Source organism: Narcine bancroftii, chromosome 4 (assembly GCF_036971445.1).
Source record: "Narcine bancroftii isolate sNarBan1 chromosome 4, sNarBan1.hap1, whole genome shotgun sequence".
Classification (NCBI taxonomy): domain Eukaryota; kingdom Metazoa; phylum Chordata; class Chondrichthyes; order Torpediniformes; family Narcinidae; genus Narcine; species Narcine bancroftii.
In genome coordinates this window covers 11874469-11898148 of record NC_091472.1, presented here as the reverse complement: position 1 = coordinate 11898148, position 23680 = coordinate 11874469, and the positions used below count along the sequence as shown (strand labels likewise).

The 23680-nt window shown below is 41.1% G+C and overlaps 1 protein-coding gene across 1 annotated transcript in view; it reads left to right on the top strand.

The window, feature by feature from the left end:
* LOC138760321 (tetraspanin-33-like) overlaps positions 1 to 23680 on the top strand; it is a 118849-nt gene that overhangs the window by 80013 nt on the left and 15156 nt on the right. The window contains exons 6-8 of the mRNA XM_069930759.1: positions 8671 to 8766; positions 10993 to 11121; positions 14345 to 14506. Of these exons, the coding sequence (XP_069786860.1) occupies positions 8671 to 8766; positions 10993 to 11121; positions 14345 to 14506 (387 nt within the window). The remainder of the gene's footprint in view (positions 1 to 8670; positions 8767 to 10992; positions 11122 to 14344; positions 14507 to 23680) is intronic.

Below are 23680 nucleotides of genomic sequence, written 5' to 3'. Positions count from 1 at the left end.
CACCTTATATGTTTGTAGTGTTTCATATTTTATTTTTTTTATCCGCCAATTCTCTTCTTTTAGTTGTATCTTCCTTCATTGCTAATTCTTTTTCTATATTTACTATTTCCCTTTCCATCTGCTCTGTTTCCTGATTATAGTCCTTCTTCATCTTGGTTACATAACTTATTATTTGCCCTCTAATGAATGCTTTCATTGCATCCCATAGTATAAACTTATCTTTCACTGATTTAGTATTTATTTCAAAATACATTTTAATTTGTTTTTCAATAAATTCTCTAAAATCCTGCCTTTTAAGTACCATGGGGTTTAATCTCCATCTATACATTCTTGGAGGGATGTCCTCTAACTTTACTGTCAATATTAAGGGTGAATGGTCCGATAGTATTCTAGCTTTATATTCTGTTTTTTTTACTCTATCTTGCATACGAGCTGATAACAAAAATAGGTCTATTCTTGAGTATGTTTTATGTCTAGCTGAGTAATATGAATATTCCTTTTCCTTTCGGTGTTGTTTCCTCCATATATCCAAAAGTTGCATTTCTTCCATCGATTTAATTATAAATTTGGTTACTTTGTTCTTTCTGTTAATTTTTTTCCCAGTTTTGTCCATATTTGAATCCAAATTCAGGTTGAAATCCCCTCCTATTAATATGTTCCCCTGCATATCTGCTATCTTCAAAAAGATATCTTGCATAAACTTTTGATCTTCTTCGTTAGGTGAATATACATTGAGTAGATTCCAAAACTCTGAATATATCTGACATTTTATCATTACATATCTCCCTGCTGGATCTATTATTTCCTCTTCTATTTTAAATGGCACATTTTTACTAATTAATATAGCTACTCCTCTTGCTTTTGAATTATACGATGCTGCTGTTACGTGTCCTACCCAATCTCGCTTTAATTTCTTGTGCTCCAATTCAGTTAAATGTGTTTCTTGCACAAATACTATATCAATTTTTTCTTTTTTCAGTAAATTTAGCAGTTCCTTCCTTTTAATTTGGTTATGTATTCCATTAATATTTCTTTTCTTTGGCTTGGCTTCGCGGACGAAGATTTATGGAGGGGGTAAAAGTCCACGTCAGGTGCAGGCTCGTTTGTGGCTGACAAGTCCGATGCGGGACAGGCAGACACGGTTGCAGCGGCTGGAGGGGAAAATTGGTTGGTTGGGGTTGGGTGTTGGGTTTTTCCTCCTTTGCCTTTTGTCAGTGAGGTGGGCTCTGCGGTCTTCTTCAAAGGAGGTTGCTGCCCGCCAAACTGTGAGGCGCCAAGATGCACAGTTTGAGGCGATATCAGCCCACTGGCGGTGGTCAATGTGGCAGGCACCAAGAGATTTCTTTAGGCAGTCCTTGTACCTTTTCTTTGGTGCACCTCTGTCACGGTGGCCAGTGGAGAGCTCGCCATATAACACGATCTTGGGAAGGCGATGGTCCTCCATTCAGGAGACGTGACCCACCCAGCGCAGCTGGATCTTCAGCAGCGTGGACTCGATGCTGTCGACCTCTGCCATCTCGAGTACTTCGACGTTAGGGATGAAAGTGCTCCAATGGATGTTGAGGATGGAGCGGAGACAACGCTGGTGGAAGCGTTCTAGGAGCCGTAGGTGATGCCGGTAGAGGACCCATGATTCGGAGCCGAACAGGAGTGTGGGTAGGACAATGGCTCTGTATACGCTTATCTTTGTGAGGTTTTTCAGTTGGTTGTTTTTCCAGACTCTTTTGTGTAGTCTTCCAAAGGCGCTATTTGCCTTGGCGAGTCTGTTGTCTATCTCATTGTCGATCCTTGCATCTGATGAAATGGTGCAGCCGAGATAGGTAAACTGGTTGACCGTTTTGAGTTTTGTGTGCCCGATGGAGATGTGGGGGGGCTGGTAGTCATGGTGGGGAGCTGGCTGATGGAGGACCTCAGTTTTCTTCAGGCTGACTTCCAGGCCAAACATTTTGGCAGTTTCCGCAAAGCAGGACGTCAAGCGCTGAAGAGCTTTAAAGTCATATAGTTCAACGTAGCCATTTTATACTTTGTTTATATTCCCTTTCCGTTTCTCCATCATTACCTTTCCTTCTTATCCATTTCTGTTTTCTTGTTTTGAACCCTTTATAAGACAGCATTCCTAAAACATCAAACATTTTCCTTATTCTCCTATTTAAAACTTCTTTAGCCCCAATCCCCCCTTCCCCTCCTGAGTTGTCCTTTATCCCTTGTCGGACAACCACATCTCCCCTCTCCATTTGGATTTGCGAATTCACTCGCAAGCGTCAGCTGATTTTGCAGTGACCGTAACTCCTCCCCCCCAGCCCCCCCCAGAAAAGATTTCACTTTTCATATGTAACAAAGGTCACTCTTTTAATTCCCTCCTTATTCCCTCTATTCCATTTCCTTCCCTTATTAATTCTTGTCTATACTATCTATATTTTCCTTTAAATACGGATACATTCATGTATGCACATTATACATATACACACATATACCTCTTTACCCACATACATATAAATCGTGGTCATTTTTACTCTTATTACATGTCTTCATCTCTCTGTTTGTTTTGTAGTTGTTCTGCAAATTTCCTTGCTTCCTCTGGATCCGAGAATAGTTTTTTTCCATAAGATCGTTTTCGATGTATTGAACTCCTTCCTCTTCTTCAGGAGTTCAAAACTTATGTGTCTTTTTAGTTCGCAGTCTTTTGTACTCTCGTTACACGTCTTCATCTCTCAGTCTATTTTGTAATTGTTCTGCAAATTTTCGTGCTTCCTCTGGATCCGAGAATAGTCTGTTTTTGTGTCCTGGAATAAATATTTTCAATACCGCTGGATGCTTTAGTATAAATTTATACCTTTTCTTCCATAAAATCGCCTTTGCTGTATTGAACTCCTTTCTCTTCTTCAGGAGTTCAAAACTTATGTCTGGATAAATGAAGATTTTTTGCCCTTTGTACTCCAGTGGCTTGTTGCCCTCTCTTACTTTTTCCATTGTCTTCTCCAGTACCTTTTCTCTTGTAGTATATCTTAGGAATTTTACTAAAATAGATCTTGGCTTTTGTTGTGTTTGTGGTTTAAAGGCCAATGCTCTATGTGCCCTTTCTATTTCCATTTCTTGCTGTAGTTCTGGACATCCTAGGATCCTAGGGATCCACTCTTTTATAAACTCCCTCATATTCTTGCCTTCTTCATCTTCCTTAAGGCCCACTATCTTTATGTTATTTCTTCTGTTATAATTTTCCATTATATCTATTTTCTGAGCTAACAGTTCTTGTGTCTCCTTAACTTTTTTATTAGATTCCTCTAATTTATTTTTTAAGTCCTCTACCTCCATTTCTACTGCTGCTTCTCGTTCTTCCACCTTGTCCATTCTTTTTCCCATTTCTGATAAGGTCATATCTATTTTATTCATTTTCTCTTCTGTATTGTTTATTCTCCTTCATAAATCACTAAATTCTTGTGCTTGCCATTCTTTAAATGACTCCATGTATTCTTTAATAAGAGAAAGTATATCCTTTATCTTGCCTTTCTTTTCTTCTTCTATTTCACTATACTCCTCCTCTTCCTCTTCTTCTTCCTCTGGGTTGGCCATCTGTTGTTTCTTTGTTGCCCTTTTCTTCTCTTCTTTCTTGTTTTCGTTGTCTTCTATGTTCTCCTCTTGCTGCAGCTGTTCTGCAGCTGTCATTGCCGGCTGTGGAGATCGACTCCCCAGCTGGTCACCCCTCCCGTCAGTGTGTTTTTTTGCATGCGCGGTTGCACACTTTTACTCGGCTCAGCGAGCCATTTTTGTAGTCCACTTTCTACCGACCTGAGGGAGCGGGTTTCTCTCTTCACCACGGGCCTCTTCGAACAGGTAAGGCCTTCTCCTTCTTCTTCTGTTGTCTTCTCTTCCTCTCTTCTTACCGTTGGTTTCGATTTTTCTTTTTTCATCGCTATCTTCTTTCCACCTTTATACTCACTTTACTTTAATTTTTATTTTTGTGCCTTTGTGTTTTCCTTTGTTTTTTCCGACTTTTCTGGAGAGGGCTGGAGTTCACCGTCCGGCCACTACTCCATCACGTGACTCCCGGCTCTAACACTGATTCTTTAACACAAATTGTGTGTGACCTTCCTCATGGTTCTTCTGTAGACTGGTACCCACTTAATGCTACCTTACAGAGTGCGGATTTAGTATATAACTGCTTACAGTCCACGCCGGTTCACTTGAACAACTCCCTCCCACTCTCTGCCCATAACCCTCCAACCCCCTCATATCCATGTACACATCCAACCTTCTCTTAAATGACAGAAGGGACCCTACCGCAACTATCTCCTCTGGAAGATCATTCCGTTCTGCCCCCACTCTCTGAGTGAAGAAGCTCCCTCTAACATTTCCCCTAAAGTTTTGCCCCCTTACCCTTAACTCATCCCCTCTTGTTCCAACCTCCCCTGCCCTCAGGGGAAAGAGTCTACTCACGTCTAGTCTATCTATTCCCTTCATAATTTTAAATGCCTCTATCAAATCCCCTCTCAACCGCCTACATTCCAATGAATAAAGTCCCAGTCTCCTTAATCTTTCTCCATACTCTAGATGCTGTAAACCAGGCAACGTCCTTGTAAATCTTCTCTGCACCCTCTCCACCTTATCTATATCCTTTCTATAATTTGGAGACCAGAACTGAACCTGGCCTCACCAATGCCTTAAACAGCCGCAGCATCACTTCCCAGCTCCTATACCCTATTCTATGATTTATGAAGGCCGGCATACCATATGCCTTCTTAACCACCGTCTCTATGGGAATTCACCTTCAATGAACTCTGTACTATAACCCTCAGATCCTTCTGTTCCTCTGCGTACCTCCATGCCCTCCCCTTAACTGCTTATGTCCTATTTTGGTTATTTTTTCCGAAATGCAGCACCTCGCACCTGTCTACATTAAATTTCATCTGCCATCTTTCAGCCCACTCTTTCAAACAAACCAAATCCTTCTGTAATCCAAGAAAACCTTCCTCACTATCCACCATTCCTCCTATTTTCATATCATCTGCATATTTGCTTACCCAGTTAACCACATCCTCCTCCAAATCATTGATTAAAATGATAAACAACAAGGGACCCAGCACCGATCCCTGAGGCACCTCACTTGTCACAGGCTTCCAACCTGACAGACAGTTATCCACCATGACTCTCTGCTGTCTATCTTCCAGCCACCTCTGAACCTATCTCTCTATTAATCCCTAGTGACTGAACCTTCCTTATTAACTTTACATGAGGAACCTTATCAAAAGCCTTACTAAAATCCAAATAGATCACATCAACCGCCTTACCTTCATCCACATTTTTTGTCACCTCAAAAAACTCAACAAGGTTCATCAAACATGACTTTCCCTTCACAAACCCATGCTGGGTGCCCCTAATCATTCCCTGATTATCCAGATACGTGTATATACTATCTTGAAGAATACCCACCATAACTTTCCCCACCACCGAAGTCAAACTTACTGGCCGATAATTACTTGGGCTGCACCTTATGCCTTTTTTAAATACCGCAACTACATTTGCAACCCTCCAATCCCACGGCACCACACCCTCCTCCAGTGATCTTTGAAAAATCACTGTCAGAGCCCTCGCTATTTGCTCCCTGACCTCCCTTAACATCCTGGGAAAAATCCCATCAGGACCAAGAGTCATCCACCTTTATTGACCCTCGACGCTCCAAAACCCTCAGTTTACTAATCCCTATCCTCTCCATAATGAAGCCATTTGCCTCACTTATCTCATATAGCCTAATAACCCTTTCCGTCGTGAATACAGACAAGAAAAAAATCATTCAATATCTCTCCCATCTCATACGGTTCCTCATATAGTCCACCGGTCCCATCATCCAGTGGACCTATTCTATCCTTAACCCTCCTTTTACTGTTCACGTATCTGTAAAAACCTTTAGGATTCTCTTTCACCTTATTAGCTATGGACTCCTCATACCTTTTTGCCTTTCTAATTTTCCTCTTAAGGTTCTTCCTGCAATCTAAGTAATGATCATACAGCTCCTCAATCCTCTGTTTCTTTTATTTAGTATAGGCCTCCCTCTTGTCCTGAACCAAGTTCCCAATTTTTCTAGAAACCCCACAGCTCCTTGAACTTTTGGTCTTGCCTTTCGGCCGGACTGGAACATAAAGATCTTGTACTTTCAAAATCTCATCCTTAAATGCCCTCCAATTTTCCTCTACATCCTTTCCAGCAAAAAGATCAGCCCACACAACTCTCTGCAAATCCCTTCTCATTTTTTCAAGTCTGGCCTTCCCCCACTCGAAGACCTTCGACTTTGGACCCGACCTATCCCTTTCCATAATTAATCTAAAGCTAATGGACCCATGATCACTGGATCCAAAGTTCTCCCCAATGCTCACCTCCGTCACCTGCCCTATTTCGTTCCCAAACAACATATCTAACACTGCTCCCCCTCTAGTGGGCATCTCCACATATTGCTGCAAAAAGCAGTCCTGAACACATTGTATAAATACTAAGCCATCCTGCACTTATGGTGTTCTTAGTCCTGGAATCCCATCATCCAACCTATTGTACTTAAAAAAAAGACCACCTTACTGTAGCAGGAACAGGGTGAAAATACCTTGTCTCTGCTAGCACTCCCACACCAATGACCTCTTTCTCTTTGTCACATGGCTTGGTATGCAGTGACCTCCCAAGGCAGTGTGTACACACTACCTCGGAGTGCCAGTATTGGGCATGATGGGGCCGATTGGTGCTGCTGCTCTTTGCTGAGGTGTGTATGCCAGCCAGCACTGTGAATGCAGGATCTGCTGGCTTCTGACAGTAGTTGCTTCGAGTGTTGACAGATCTTCTGGTTCCAATAAGCTTTTGTTTGGATGCTGCTGCCTCCCCCCTCTCTATTTGGCCACACACGTCACCCTAGCCTCGAGATTTCCTGATGGTGGCCACTGTTAAGCCTGTGATCATAAAAAAAATCTCCCAGCTGTGCACCCAGAGGGAAAGGGAGATAACAGCTTCCATCACATGTGGGAGTCTCTAGGAATTGGGCAGTATACCTACACATGGGACAGTGTATAATCTACCATGCTGATCCCTGCAGCCCTGAGCCATATCTCAGTGTGGGCGGCCGCACCTCTTGTCCTAGCCAGCCCAGAGCCAGCCCTCAGAAGCAGCTATGACACATTGTCTCAGAGAACCTCTCCACCCCAAGCATGCCCCGGGAACCATCTAAGTCATCAAGGGTGACTTGGGCCTGTTCCATGCTACATGGCTCTGTTACTTTAACCATTCCAATGCTGAGGAATTGCCTCAGAGAGCTAAGGACTCAGTCAGAGCACAGGTGCAGTAGGGTAGCCAGGGGGTTTGCCATAACATCCCAAAACAGTAGTACTGTCAGTAACACATCTCTGCATGTACAATTGAATGATTTTTACTGCTGCTTTCAATTCCACTCTCATTTCGAAAAATGAATCCTGAGTGCTCGCCAAGGTACCAGTCAAAGTGAAATCACAAACACCAACATATGCTGGACATCAAGAATACAAGCAGAACATCTTGGAAATGCACAGCAGGTCAGGCCATGCCAATGGAGAAAGAAACGGTTATCTCTTTGAATCCAAAATCCTTCGTCATTTCAGACTGAGAATGACTAAAACATTAACTGTTTCTATTTCCACAGATGCTGTCTAACCTGATTGTTATGGGCATTTTATTATTTTAAATCTTTATAATGTGTTGAGAACAAGCCAGGGGTCTTTCCAGTAGAAAAAAAGAAAATTAAGAAAGTGACCTCATGCATATTCTGAAAGGATTCGATGGGGTGAGATGGAGAGAAAGTTCTCCCGATGGAGATTCCAAAACTAAGGGTGATTGAGATATACCTTTAGTTTTGGAATGTGTGTGTGTGCGTGCGCGTGCACACAGTAAAATCCCTGACATCTGTAATTTGAGGAGCGGGCAGCCTCAAGCAACTTGCAAAAAAAAACATGGTTAAAAAAATACAAAAGCCTAAAATTGGTAGCCCCCTATGGTTAGTTCACCAATCACACAACCCGAAGTCTCAAGCAACCAGCAAATTCACTTATCAGGCATCTACTGATCCCCAAAGGTGCCAGATACTGGGGTTTTATTGTATAAGGGAGTCACAGATAAACCCAGCAGAAGAAATGTCTTTACCCAGAGTGAGGAAAAGGTGGAACATGAGGAATGCAAGGCAAATAATGTGAATTCATTTTGGAGGAAACTTGATCCCAACATAAGGAGAAAGGAATGGAACATGGGCAAAAGAAAAACATTGGACAGCTGATTTCTGTGCTATACATTCTCATTAATTCAGTGCATAGAACACTGCAAATTTATATTTTAGACATATTTCTTGTTATTCATCCTGTTGATATTAAACTGGAAATTGAGGAAAGGTTCAGATTCTGTATTTCTTTATGATATACATGGAGACCATTTCACCCAAGTGAATGTTGCCTGGATAATGTGTTCAGGTGTCTGGACTGGGATTCTATCTAGGTTCATAGACATCCAGAATTCCAAAACCGGCTCTTTTTTTAAACAGTGATCTCTTTTCTTATACATATATATATAGATATATATAAAGAAACATATATGCACACTTTGGTACAAAATTGAATGATATTTTCCAAAATAAATCACTTTTTCTTCTCTTCCCTCTCTCTCCCTCCACTTTAGGCAGAAGCCACAGTGAGAAAATTCATCAAGAAAGCTATTGTCCACTACAGAGATGATATTGACCTGCAGAACCTGATTGATTATATTCAGAGAGAGGTGAGATGTTAAGTATTTATTGAGAAAGTAGTGGGACCAACTTGATTCAGAGAGAAAGATTGTAGAGATGATCACATGAACCATATTTAAGAAGTGATAGTGGTAACGGTACCTCTATTCAGAGAAAGACTGAATACTAGTATTTGGGGGCAAGAGTGGGACAACTGTATTCAGGGAGAGAAAGAAATAGCACAGGGCAGTAATATCACTCCCTATATTTAGAGAGCTAACCGTATTCAGAGAGCACAAATAATTGATTAACTATAGTCATAGAGAGAAATAGTAGCTGTAATTATATTCAGAAAGCTAGTCTTTTTTTTATTTTTCATTATAAGTAGAAGAGATTAGTATAATTAAATAACTAACAATGAATATGTCGTAATATTAGAATATGAGGTGAAGTTTTTATAAGGGAATTTCTACTTTATTCGAGCTTTGTGTACAAGACAATGTAGAAATCACTTATGATCCATATTCTGTACGGCAATTATGTTAAAATTATGTAACTAATATGTTGACAATAACATAGTTACGGTACATTAAAATGTAGTGAATGTAGCTGTATTAACAGTAGAGAGAGAAAGTTTGTCGTGCTATCTATATTCACAGAGAGAGAGAAAGAGAGAGGAGAGAGAAAAGAGAGAGAGAGAGAGAGAGAGAGAGAGAGAGAGAGAGAGAGAGAGAGAGAGAGAGGAAATAGTTGGGTTGTTTGAGAATTTATGCCACCATCCTGCAGTTTGTCTGTTTGTGTTATGTATTCAGACTATGCAGTTGAACATAGCATGTTTCCTCAGATCCCAAACACGTTAATAATCAATTTTATGCTACTATTTAAACATAAAGCACATAAAAGAATGTGCATTACATGTTTGAGTCATCGAGTCATACAGCACAGAAACAAGAGAGAGAGCCACCATGTCCATGCTTATACAACAGGAGTAGGGATCAGCATGTAGAATCATGATATTATTGCAATCTCAAGCATGTGGCTGAGGGAAGGGCAGGATTTTCGGCTTAATGCTGAGGGATACAGAACTTTCAGATGTGACAGATAACCGTTTTCACACCGTAGGCGAGCGTTGGCCCTATTTGGACCCGGTGAAATTCCCGGGAATGCAGAACCTCCCGGGCCTTTCACACCACGGTCCAAATTCCTAGGAATTTGCCCTCCTCAGCAATTTAGGGGAGTCCCGCCCCCAAATGATGACGCGTAATGCACTCACAGGCTTGCCCCCCCCCATCCATCGGTTGCTCGCCCACCCGTTTGCTCCTTCCCCCTCCGGCTGTCCCTCCATCGGTCAGTCAGTCACCCTCCCCCCTTCTGTGCTTCGGGGCTGGTTCGGCACGTCGCGATGGCAGCCCAATGGAGGATGAATGGCCAACTTCATTTCCCATAATCTCTCACACAGCTGGATCCGCCATTCATCCCACGTTGTGTTGCCATCACGATGTGTCAAAGCGGCCCGCTGTGGTCAGGAGGTATGAATCTTTTCATTTTAATCGGCTCCGTGATGCAGCACACAGCGCTGACGTCATGAGGTTTCCCCTGCTTGGCCATTTGACTTTTTCAAGAAAATTACCTGAGAATCTTCATTTTACACTGCACTGTGAAAAGCCCTAGAGGGAGATGCAAAAGAGGAAAGGACCTCACACCACTGATAAGGAAGCTCATTACAGTGTATTATTTCCTCTGACAATTCATTTGGCACCAAGGACTTTCATTAGACTGGCTCTTGTGATGACCTTCTGCCTTTGTTATGACCTCTTACCAACTCCAGTACTTGGTTCCATCCCCAATTATCTTTCCTATTCTGCTTTCTCCATCTTGCTATGTCTGGCCTTCTCTTCCTGTTTGCTCTTCTTGGTGATGACACAAAAATAGGTAACAGCCATTTGTGACAATGGTCTTTAACCCATCAGTTGGCTGCGGTTCAGCGGGTGGTCTGGCCTATGAATCAGAATGTGGTCATTCCTTACCATAGACTGGAGCAGAAAAATTAGATCGTCAGTGCAATGCATTACAGGGAAAATATTAATGTTAATAATATTATTCAGACAGATTTAATAAAGAGATGGCATTAATGATAATATTATAATAGAACTGAGGTATTAATACTGTTTTCAGTCCACCATCCCTGAACTTGTTTATTATATGAGGAAGATTTTTTTAAATGTCAGTGACAATCCTACGTTATATAAAATCCTTCTTATTTTACCTTTATTTAGTTTCAATGCTGTGGCTGGACTAACTATAAGGACTGGTCGAAGAACATGTATTTCAACTGTACGCCTGAAAATCCCAGCCCAGAGCGCTGTGGTGTGCCTTACTCCTGCTGCACACTGGTACCTGGTGAGGTAATCTCCATGAGAAACCCTCGGTGTCCGGATGTTGTGATTCAGTTGTGTTGATCCAGTTGGTCGCAGCGTCTGACCTCAGGGGCCAGCCCAGGGGGTGAGTTGTCAGCAAGAAGATGGAATTCTTTGCTTCCAGTTGTCTTGGGGTATACGCACCCCAATAGAGACCCTGCACTGGCTAATGGCATTGGCATATTGAATGGTTGGCATAGATATGGTGAGAGGGAATGTGAGGCAAGAGACTCCATAACTGACTAGTATTCAAAAGTCAACATGGACCCTGGTGGGCTTCAGCCCTCCTTAAATCAGATGCACGAAGACCAATTTTAGCCACCTGAAGACTTCTGACAAAAAAAAAATTCAGTAATGGCCCAAAGTGTTCTACAGTTAATGTGGTGCTTTTGAGGTCATTGTTATAAGTGTAGAAAGCATGTGGACAAGTTCTACAAGATCACCAAGATATAAGAGCAGAAGTAGGCCCATTTGCCATCGAGTCTGCTCCACCATTCTAATCCATCCTCCCACTCAGCCCCACTCCTTGGCTTTCTCCCTGTAACCCTCCATGTCCTGACTAATCAAATACCTGCCAATCTCTGCCTTAAATACACCCAATGTCCTTGCTTCCACAGCCGCCCGTGGCAACAAGATCCCCAGACTCACACCCCTCTAACTAAAGAAATTTTTCTGCATCCCTGTTTTAAATTGACGCCATTTTATCCTGAAGTTGTGCCCTCTTGTCCTGGGCTCCCTGTCATGGGAAACATCCTTGCACGTCTACTCTGTCCAACAATATATTCCGTCTGCCACCTCTTTGCCCATTCTTCTAATCTAATCACCAGTGTGATGACAGTCAGAGATTTGGCAATGCTTACATTGAGGATAATTTAACCTTGAATTAGAATAAATATAAACCAACTCTTTCTAAACCACAGCTTAACCATTCTAAATCAAGAATGTGGTAGCACAATTGTGAAGGAGGTTGGACCACTTGTAGCATTCTCGTTATTTTATCGCAGTGTGAAGTGTGGGTAATGTGAGTTAGAGATTTCAGATTTCTTGTCAGAGTACATACATGACAGCACATACAACCCTGAGATTCTTTTTCATGTGGGTCAGGCAGAATTACTTACTGGCAGTGCAAAACAAATCATTGAGATATAAACAAATAAAGACACATAAACAAACATTCATATAAACCACCTTGCAATAATAAATTTTTAAGAAGTGCACGAAAAGTAAGGCAGTGTCTTTGGTTCCTTGGTTATTCAGGAATCTGATGGCAGCGGGGAAGAAACCGTCCTTGTGCCGCTGAGGGCTCGTCTTTAGGCTCCTGTATCTTTTTTCCCGAGGGTAGCAGAGTGAAGAGGGCATGGACTGGGTGGTGGGGGTCTTTGAGGATAGAGGCTGCTTTTTTAAGACATTGCCTCATGTAGATGTCCTCGATGGAGTGAAGTCTGGCACCTGTGATGTCGCAGGCCGAGTTAATAACCCTCTGGAGTTTTTTTCTTGTTCTGAGAGTTGGCGCCTCCATACCTGACAGTGATGTAATCGGCCAGAATGCTCTCCACAGTACACCTGTAGAAGTTTTTGAGAGTCTTTTGTGACATACCGAATCTCCTCAAATACCTCACAAAGTGTAGCCGCTGGTGAGCCTTCTTCATGATTGCATTGATGTGGAGGCTCCAGGACAGATCCTTGGAGATGTTGACACCCAGGAATTGGTCTTTTTTACTACTGAGCCCTCATTGAGGACTGGGTCATTTTCCCCTGACTTCCTACTGAAGTCCATTATCATCTCCCTGGTTTTGCTAACATTGAGCGCAAGATTGTTGGCGTGACACCACTCAACGAGCTGGTCTATCTCCCTCCTGTACGCTTCCTCATTGCGGTTTGTGATTCTGCCGACAACTGTGGTGTCATCGGCAAACTTGTAGATGTCATTGGAATTGTACCTGGGCACACTATCATGGGTGTATAATGAGTAGAGCAGTGAGCTAAGCACGTGTCCTTGGAGTGCGCCTGTGCTGATAATCAGTGAGGAGGAGACATTGTTTCCAATTTGTATTGAGGAAGCCAAGGATCCAGTTGCAGAGGGGGATGAAGAGGCCTATAGTTTGAAGTTTTTTGGCCAGATGTTGAAGGCTGAGCTCGAGTCGATGAAGGGCAGTTATGAGTTGCTTTTTTCAAGGTGATCCAGAGCTGAGTGGAGAATCAGTGATATTGCAGTTGCTGTGGAGAGATTGTGACGAAAGGCAAATTGCAGCAGGTCCAGATCTTTGCTTAGGTCCATGTTAATTCTGGCCATGACCAGCCTTTCAAAGTATTTCATCACAGAAGAAGTTAGTGCTACGGAAGAAGTTAGAACAATTGATTAAGTAAACTGGAATTTAAAGCGAGCATTAACAATGGTAACCATATGATTGGAACAACTCAACTGTTTCACTAACCTCAAAGATCTGCCATGCTTTCCCAATGTGGCTCATATATAACTCCAGACATTTTGCAGTGTGGTTACCGCTCACCTTTGTCAGACAGCTCGGAAATTAGCCCATCAGTCCAACCTGTGCATGCTGAGCACCAGAGCTAATCCCATTTGCTGGCATTTGGCCCAAATTCTCTCAACTCTTCTATCTCAGTAATGTCTTTTAACTGTTGTAATTATACCTGCCTGTCCCACTTCCTCTGACAGCTTGTCCCATATACCCACCACCCTCTCTATGGAAGAGGTATCCCTCAGGCTCCTTTTAATGTTTTTCCCCTCTCACTCTGAATCTATGCCCTCTAATTTTAGCTCTCCTACCATGGGAAAACGATTGTGACCTTGCACATTGTTGCTGTCCCTCATGATGATTTAAAACCTCCAGAAGGTTCCTCCACTCCCAGCCTATCCAGTCTCTTCTTATACCCAAACCCATCCCAGTAACATCCTCATGAATCTTTACTTCACCTTTTCCATCTTAAAAGACATGCTCCATGGGTGTCGCTCAGGACGGTAAGGTCCATCCAGGTTGTGGCTTGCACCAAGGGTAATTAATGATGGGCGATAAATGCTGGCCTTCCCAGTGACACCCAGAACCCATAGGTAGATAAAGAAACATCTGTTCAGGTGTATTGTATTGTTGCCCCCCTATGAGAAATCAAATCTATCCTCCAGTTCATCATCGGTGTTGGCAGCTATAACCTCCTGGTGTTTGATCCATTCCTTCTTCTCCCTCTACCCCAGTCGGTGATCAACACAATGTGCGGTTTTGGAAAGCAATCACTAAACCAACTGGAAGCCTCAAAATTCCTGCACCCTGTGGGCTGTGTAGACAAAGCAGCGATCTGGATAGAGAGTCACCTGCTGCTGGTGGGAAGTGTTGTGCTTGGGATGGCACTACCTCAGGTATGGATTAATCCACCGGTATATGAATACACGAGTCCACGTCTCTGTTTACGTCCATATGTACGTGATTGTCTCTGTCTGTCTGTATATATTCATCTATGAACATCTGTATGTGTTTTCCACAGGAGTTGCGAGTTGTTGGCTGTTCTTGTGTCAGTCAGTCTGAGGTTTAATTTATCTAAGTCTGCCTGTTCCTGTCCATCTTTCTGACTGTAGGTACTGCAGGCAACTGTCTCTGTATTACATATTTTACTAAATTTCCTACCTCCATTAAACCAAAAGGCAAGGCCAACAGGTGTTGTGGGATGTCATCAGTTAATATCCTAATTTGGATACATTTGTGTTGGTATAAACTTAACCAGCAGGACCACAGCAGAGCCCATCTTTGTGAAGATGGCTTTACCCCACTTCATTCAATCCTGTCACAATGGTGCACCTCACCTTCAACAGACTTCCTGCAGAGTGGACGGAATCTTCAGAGCAAATGGGAAGCAACTGCACTCCAGAACCAAGGTCACAGTAACCTCAGTCTAAGCTTCAGTGTGCTGACATTTGCACATACTCAGAGAGGCAGAAATGGTAATGGCAGGGAACTAATAGGGAATGGTTCTGAGAGACAGGAGCAACCTCCACTTGGAAAGTCAGGAAGTGCTCAAAGATTGGTCAGCTTCTTCAAAATATCACATCAAACCACACAGAAACGGGCCACATTACACTCATACCCACTCCTTTACTATCAAAATACCTGTCCAAATGGCCCTACCATGTCCTCTGGCAGATTCTCACCACCCTGTGTTCTGTTGGGAGAAATCTTGTCTGAACAATTTGAATGATTTTTTTTCAAAAAGGTAACAAAGTAAATTGATGAAGGCAGTGGACTACATTCAATTAGGCCTTTGACCGAGTCCCACATGGGAGACCAGTTCAAAGTATTAGCTCCTCTGGGGCCCAGGAAAGGTTGGCAAGTTGGATAAAAGTGACTTGGCAATAGAAGATAGAAAGTAATGTAGGCCAGGGTTAGCATAGCAGTTAGTGCAACGCTGTTCTGTCGCCAGTGACCCGGGTTCAAATCTGGGGCTGACTGTAAGGAGTTTGTACGTTCTCCCCATGTCTGCTTGGGTTTCCTCCGGGTGCTCCAGTTTCTTCCCATCCTTCAAAATGTATGGGTGTAATTATGCAGCATGGGCTAGAAGGGCCAGTTAATTTAAAGAATTTAAAAGCTGTTTTTGTGCTTTGAAGTCACAGGCACCTCTGAGGACTGCTCTACCCACAATGCTCCATCCACAATGAACAATCTGGATGTGAATGTACAATCTGATTAGTGTTGTGGTTGATCGGGAGGAAGATAGTTTGAATAAAGCAAAGGCAGACAGAATTTAATCCTGATAAAGGTGTGGTGACACAGAGAATCGAAACCGAATGAATATTAGGGCTCAAGGGAGTATCAAAAGCAACTTGGTGTGTCAGATAGATAAGGTTATGCAGAAGGCATATAAAATATTTGTTTTCATTAGCCAGACATTGAATGTAAAAGCAGATAGGTTATAGTCCAACCTTATAAACCATTCTCTAGGGTTAGGCCAAGGACACTGTGGTTGCACAAGAGAGAATGCAGAAGTTGTTCATCAACATGTTTCCCAGTGTGGAGCATTACAGAGGAGAAAATGGATAGGCTGGGTTTGTTTTCCTGGAGCAGAGGAGGTGAGGGAGGATCTGAAAGAGGTGTAAAATTATGAGAGACAGTGTAGGTCCATATTATTGAAGATTCTAAAATCAGTGTACACAGGTTTAAGGTAGGGGCCACAGGTTTAGAGAGGACCTGAGGAAGGACATGATAATGGTAGTTTGTCCCGCATCGGACTTGTCAGCCACAAACGAGCCTGCAGCTGACGTGGACATTTACCCCCTCCATAAATCTTTGTCCGCGAAGCCAAGCCAAAGACTTTTTACAATGTACACATGCATCAAAATTCTTACTTACTGCAGACGAATAGGTATTAGTTAAAAAAATCTATAATATTGAACTCAATTTAAAAAAAAGACAAAAATCCATAAAATAGATAATAAATGTTTTAACCCAGAGGTGGCTGGAATCTGGAGCATACTGCTTGAGGGAAGCAAAGCTTCTGAGGACATTTATGTGACATTGTGAATCACCAAAGCAAAGAAGGTATGGGCAAGGTGTGAAAATGAAATTAGAAAAGATGGGATTTAATGCTTGTTGAGACAAGGGTTGGATTTCTCTGCTGCATGGCTCTATGATGTAACTGTAGGGGATGTAACTGTACTAGCGGCACGGCTAACCAGAAACAGATTTTATTGTCACGAGCATGTGTTAGAAAATTCATTTTTCAGAAGCATTGTTGTGCAAGACAGGTGAAAAAATTACACTATATAAATACACTATTTTAAAATGAATAAATTACTGCAAAAGAAGAAAAAAAAGTGAGGTCATCTTTATGGTCCATTGTCTATTCAGAAATCTGATGACAGAGGGAAGAAGCTGTTTTTGTGCCATTGGGTATTCACCTTCAGGCTTCTGTATCTCCTTCTTGATGGTAGCAGTGAGAAGAAGGTATGGCCTGGGTGGTGAGGGTCCTTGAGGATAGAGGCTGCTTTCTTAGAACACTGCCCCTTGTAGATGTCCTCAAAGGAGCGAAGACTGATGCCTATGATGGCGCTGGCTGAGTTCACAACTCTGTAGCCTTTTCCTGTCCTGTGCATTGGTACCTCCGTACTAGACAGTGATTCAACCAGCCAGAATGCTCTCCACAATCCACCTGTGGAAATTTGCAAGAGTCTTTGGTGACATACCAAATCTCCTCAAACTTCTGACGAAGAAGAGGAGTCACGTGATGGAGTAGTGGCCGGTAGGGGAATACCAGCCCTCTCCAGAAAAGAAGAAATAAAGTGAAGAAAAGACAAAGTTCAATAAATACAAACTATAAGAAATAAAAAATAAAGTTGTAGAGAAAAGAAAGAAAATGGCACCCAAGAAGGAAAAAGTAAAAACAATGGGAAAAAAAAGAAGAAAAGACGCCGAAAAAGAAAGGAGAAGGCCTTACCTGCACGAAGAAACAGGGAGCCGTGGTGGAGAAGAGCGCCCAATCTCCGAGGTTGGTGACGGCCCCATGGAGTAGCGACCCCTGACCGCTGGACTGCAAAAATGGCTCTCTGAGCCAAACAAAAGTGTGCGGTGTGCAAACTAAGGAGAAGGAGAACACTGACGGCGGGGGGGGGGGGGGGTGTGGGGGCTCAGCTGAGGTGCAGGCAACCTCAACGCGTCCAGCTGAGGGATGCCTGACACCAGGGCTCTCAGCTGGAAGAAGAGAAGGAAAGTCAATGGGGTGAAAGGAAAGAAGAGCAATAGCAGGAGGCTCAACAGATGAGCAGCTCAGAAGAAGACCAACAGCAAGAGGCCAAGCAAGAAGAGGCCCGACAAAGTGAGACAAGCAACTCATCAGGAAAGTCAGAAGAGATACAGATACAAAGAAGAGAAGAAGAAGACACAAACACAGGTCCAGACACAGAAGAAAAGGAAGAAGAAGACCAAGATCTTCACAGAGAAATAGAAGGTAAAACAGATGGACAGAATATAGATAAAGCTTTTTTAAAAGAACAAATGAGAGCATTAAAAGGATGGTTGTCATTAGAATTTAGTGCAATTAAAAGAAAAATGAAAAGAACAGAAGATAAAATGTGAAGATTTGAGCTGGTCATGACAGAAATAGGGAAAAGAGTAGAAAATGTGGAAGAACGAGAAACGGCTGTAGAAATGGAAGTGAATGACTTAAGAGGAAAATTGGAAGAAAGTGATAAAAAAAATTAAAGAGACACAAGAGTTGTTAGCTCAGAAAATTGATATGATGGAATATTATAGTAGGCGAAACAACATAAAAATAGTGGGCCTGAAGGAAGATGAAGAAGGCACAAATATGAAGGAATGTATAAAAGGATGGATTCTGAAGGTCCTGGGAATGACAGAAATGCAGGAAGGAATGGAAATAGAAAGGGCACACAGAACATTAGCTCCAAAACCACAGACACATCAAAAACCAAGATCCATTTTAGTAAAATTTTCGAGATATACGACAAGAGAAAATATACTGGAGCGGGCAAGGAATAAAATTAGAGAAGAAAATAAACCATTGGAATAAAAAGGTAAAAAAATATTTTTTTACTCAGACATAAGTTTTGAACTCTTAAAGAAGAAGAAGGAGTTTAATACAGCAAAATCGATCCTATGGAAAAAAGGTTATAAATTCACGTTAAGACATCCAGCTGTGCTTAAAATAATTATCCCCGGGGGAGCAAAACAGACTGTTCTCGGATCTGGAGGAAGCACAAGAATTTGCAGAATGCTTGCAGGACAGGAGAGGTGAAGAGATGTAACAAGAATGAAGAACGGCAATAATATATATATAAAGATGTAAAAACAATGTATATGTAAAGAACTAAAGAAGGGAAAGAGAAGGGAAGAAAGGAAGTAAGGGGTGAAAAAAAGGGAGAACTTTGTTATATGTGTGTTAAAAAAAAGTGCTTTCTGGGGGTGGGGTTGGGGGAGAGAGAATAACCGTCACTGCAAAATCAGTTGATGCTTGCGAGTAGGTTCACAATCCAAATGGAAAGGGGAGTTGTGGTTGCCCAGCAAGGGATAAGGGGCAACTCAGAGAGGGGGGGGGGAATATTTGGGGTTAAGGGAATATTGGATGTGGGAGTTGTTGGAGTATTTTATGTTTTAAATGTGTTGTCATACATTGAGTTTAAAAAGGGAAAACTGAGAGATGAAAATGGGGAAAAGGTGGGTGGGTGGTGGTGAGGAAGCGGAAATGAGGTGTAAACAGGATATGAGATGGCCATGTTGAACTATATGACTATAAATATTAATGGAATACATAACCAAATTAAAAGGGAGAGGCTATTAATTTACTGAAAAAATAAAAAATAGATATAGCATTTGTACAGGAAACGCATCTAACTGAAGTGGAACATAATAGATTAAGGAGAGACTGGGTAGGGCACGTAGCGGCAGCATCATATAATTCAAAAGCCAGAGGTGTAGCCATATTAATTAATAAAAATGTACCAATCAAAATAGAGGAGGAAATAATAGATCCATCAGGGAGGTATGTAATAATAAAGTAACAAATATATTCAGAACTTTGGAATTTGCTCAATATATATGCACCTAATGAAGAGGATCAAAAGTTTATGCAAGATATTTTTTTGAAGATTGTAGATACACAAGGAAATATATTGATAGGAGGAGATTTTAACCTTAATTTGGATCCAACGTTGGATAAAACTGGTCAAAAGACTAGCAAAAAGAATAAAGTAACCAAATTTATGGTTAAAGCAATGCAGGAAATGAAACTTATAAATATATGGAGGAGACAGCACCCAAGAGAGAAGGAATACTCATATTATTCAAGTAGACATAAAACATACTCAAGGATTGATATGTTTTTGTTGTCGGCCCATATTCAAGGGAGAGTTAGGAAAACTGAATATAAAGCTAGATTGCTATCTGATCATTCACCCCTGTTATTAGCATAGAACTGGAGGACATCCCACCAAGAACATATAGATGGAGGTTAAACTCCATGCTACTTAAAAGGCAGGAATTTAGAGAGTTTATTGTATGCCAAATTAAAACATATTTTGAAATAAATACGGAATCAGTGAAAGACAAATTTATATTATGGGATGCAATGAAAGCCTTCATTAGAGGGCAGATAATATGTTATGTAACTAAGATGAAAAAAGACAACAATCAGAGGAAATAGAGCAGTCGGAAAGGGAGATAGTAAGTACAGAAAAGGAACTAGTAAAAAGGGATGATATAACAAAAAGGAGAGAATTGGCAGACAAAAAAAATAAAATACGAAACATTACAAATGTATAAGGTGGAGAAGAACATAATGAAAATAAAGCAAAAGTATTACGAACTAGGAGAAAAAATGCACAAAATATTAGCCTGGCAACTTAAAACAGAACAAGCTAAAAGAACTGTATTGGCATCAAGGAAAAAGGACAAACAAATTACATATAATCTAATAGAGATTAATGAGAACTTTAAGGAATTTTATGAACAATTATACCAAACTGAGAACGAGGGGAAAGATGATAAAGTAGAAGAGTTTTTAGCTAAAATTGAACTGCCGAAATTGCAAGAAGAGGAACAAAACAAACTGATAACACCATTTGAATTAGAGGAAGTACAGGATATATTTAAAAAGCTGCCAAACAATAAAATGCCTGGAGAGGATGGATTCCCAATAGAATTCTATAAAACATTTAAAGAGTTATTAATTCCTCCTCTCCTGGAAGTAATGAACCAGATAGAAGAAACACAAAACTTGCCAGATTCATGTAAGCTAGCAATAATTACAGTAATACCAAAGATGGGGAAGGATCTACTAACACCAGCATCATATAGACCAATATCTCTACTTAATACAGATTATAAGATAGTAGCAAAACTATTAGCAAACAGATTGGCCAATTGTGTACCAAAGATAGTAAAACAAGATCTTTAAGAAAAGACAAACAGCGGATAATGTCGGTAAATTTATTAATCTAATTCATGCAGTTCAAGGAAATAAGAAGCCAACAGTGGCTGTTACTTTAGATGCAGAAAAAGCCTTTGACAGAGTAGAATGGAATTATTTATTCAGTATTACAGAGGTTCAATCTACCAGAAAAATATATTAATTGGATTAAAGCACAACATAATGGACCATTGGCGAAGATGACAGTAAATGGATATGTATCAAACCAATTTAAATTAAGTAGGTCAACTAGACAGGATGTCCATTATCCCCCTCACTGTTTGCCTTAGCAATAGAACCATTGACAGAACTGATAAGAACAGAAAATAAAATAAAAGGGATAAAAATAAAGGAGAAGCATAAATCAGTTTATTTGCAGATGACATCATAGTATACTTAACAGAAGCAGAAATATCAATAAAAGAATTACATAAGAAATTGAAAGAATATGGAGAAATATCAGGGTACAAGATCAACGCAAATAAAAGTGAAGTGATGCCAATGAGTAATGCGGATTATACAGAATTTTAAAAAGAATCACCATTTAAATGGCAAACACAAGCAATCCGATACCTAGGTATCAGATTACATAATAACTTAAGCCACCTGTACAAATTAAATTATCAGCCACTAATAAAGAAATTGCAGGAAGACTTAGAACATTGGAAGGAATTGCCACTAGCACTGATAGGGAGGGTAAATTGCATTAAAATGAATATCTTCCCAAGGATACAATACTGATTTCAATCATTACCAAATCCCTAAACAGAGAAATTCTTTAATGAACTAAAGAGAATAACAAGGAAATTCTTGTGGAAAGGGGGGAAACCGAGGATAACGTTAGATAAATTAACAGAGAGGTACAACTAAGGTGATTTGCAGTTACCAAACTTTAAAAATTATTATAGAGCAGCATAATTAAGATATTTATCAGATTTTTATAAGACAAGGGAAAAACCAGACTGGACTAAGATAGAACTAGATAAAATAGGGGAGAAGGTACCGGAACATATACTTTATAAGTGGGATGAAAAGCTGGTACAATATAAAAGCTCACCAGTACTGCATCATTACTCAATATATGGAAGAAGATCCACTTAGAAAGGAAAAAAACGAATTACCAAATACCAAAATTACTTTTGACGCAAAATCTGCTGATCCCTTTTACAAAAGATAACCTTTCCTTTAGAGAATGGGAGAGAAAAGGAATCAAAAGAAAGAATAGAAAATTGTTTTTTGGGAAATAATTTATTAACATTTGAACAGTTGAAGGACAAATATGGAATAACTAACATAACATAACATAACATATAACATAACAATTACAGCACGGAAACAGGCCATTAGGCCCTTCTAGTCCACACCGAACCAAACACCCCTTTCTAATCCCACCTCCCTGCACAATGCCCATAACCCTCCATCTTCCTCTCATCCATATACCTGTCCAACCTTTTCTTAAATAATACAATTGACTCCGCCGCCACTATTTCTCCCGGAAGATCATTCCACACAGCTACCACTCTCTGAGTAAAGAAGTTCCCCCTCATGTTACCTCTAAACCTCTGCCCCTTAATTCTTAACTCATGTCCTCTTGTTTTAAACTTTCCTCCTCTTAACGGAAATAGTCTATCCACATCCATTCTGTCTATCCCTTTCATAATCTTAAATACTTCTATCAAATCCCCTCTCAACCTTCTACGCTCCAAAGAATAAAGACCCAATCTGTCCAATCTCTCCCCATACTCCAGATGCTTAAACCCAGGCAACATTCTGGTAAACCTTCTCTGCACTCTCTCCACTCTGTTTATATCCTTCCTATAATTAGGCGACCAGAACTGCACACAGAACTCCAAATTAGGCCGCACCAACGTCTTATACAATCTCAACATCACCTCCCAACTCCTATATTCCATGCAATGATTGATAAAGGCCAGCATACTAAAAGCCTTCTTCACCACCCTATTCACGTGAGTTTCTACCTTCAGGGAACGATGTACCGTCACTCCTAAATCTTTCTGCTCTTCTGTATTCCTCAATGCTCTCCCATTTACCACATATGTCCTATTCTGATTCTTCTTACCAAAATGAAGCACCTCACACTTATCAGCATTAAATTCCATCTGCCATTTTTCAGCCCACTTTTCTAAGCAGCTCAAATCCCTCTGCAATCCTTGAAAACCTTCTTCATTATCCACTATTCCACCTATCTTAGTATCGTCTGCATATTTACTAATCCAATTCACCACCCCATCATCTAGATCATTAATGTATATAACGAACAACAATGGGCCCAATACAGATCCTTGAGGCACACCACTGGTCACCGGCCTCCAACCTGACAGACAATTATCCACTTCCACTCTCTGGCCTCTCCCTTTCAGCCAATGTTCAATCCATTTGACTATCTCAAAATTTATACCTAAAGACTGCACCTTCCTAACTAACCTTCCATGTGGTACCTTATCGAAGGCCTTACTGAAGTCCATATAGACAACATCCACTGCGCTACCCTCATCCACATTCCTAGTCACCTCTTCAAAAAAATCAATCAGATAGGTCAAACATGACCTTCCTCCCACAAATCCATGTTGAGTGCTCCTGATCAGACCCTGTCTATCCAGAT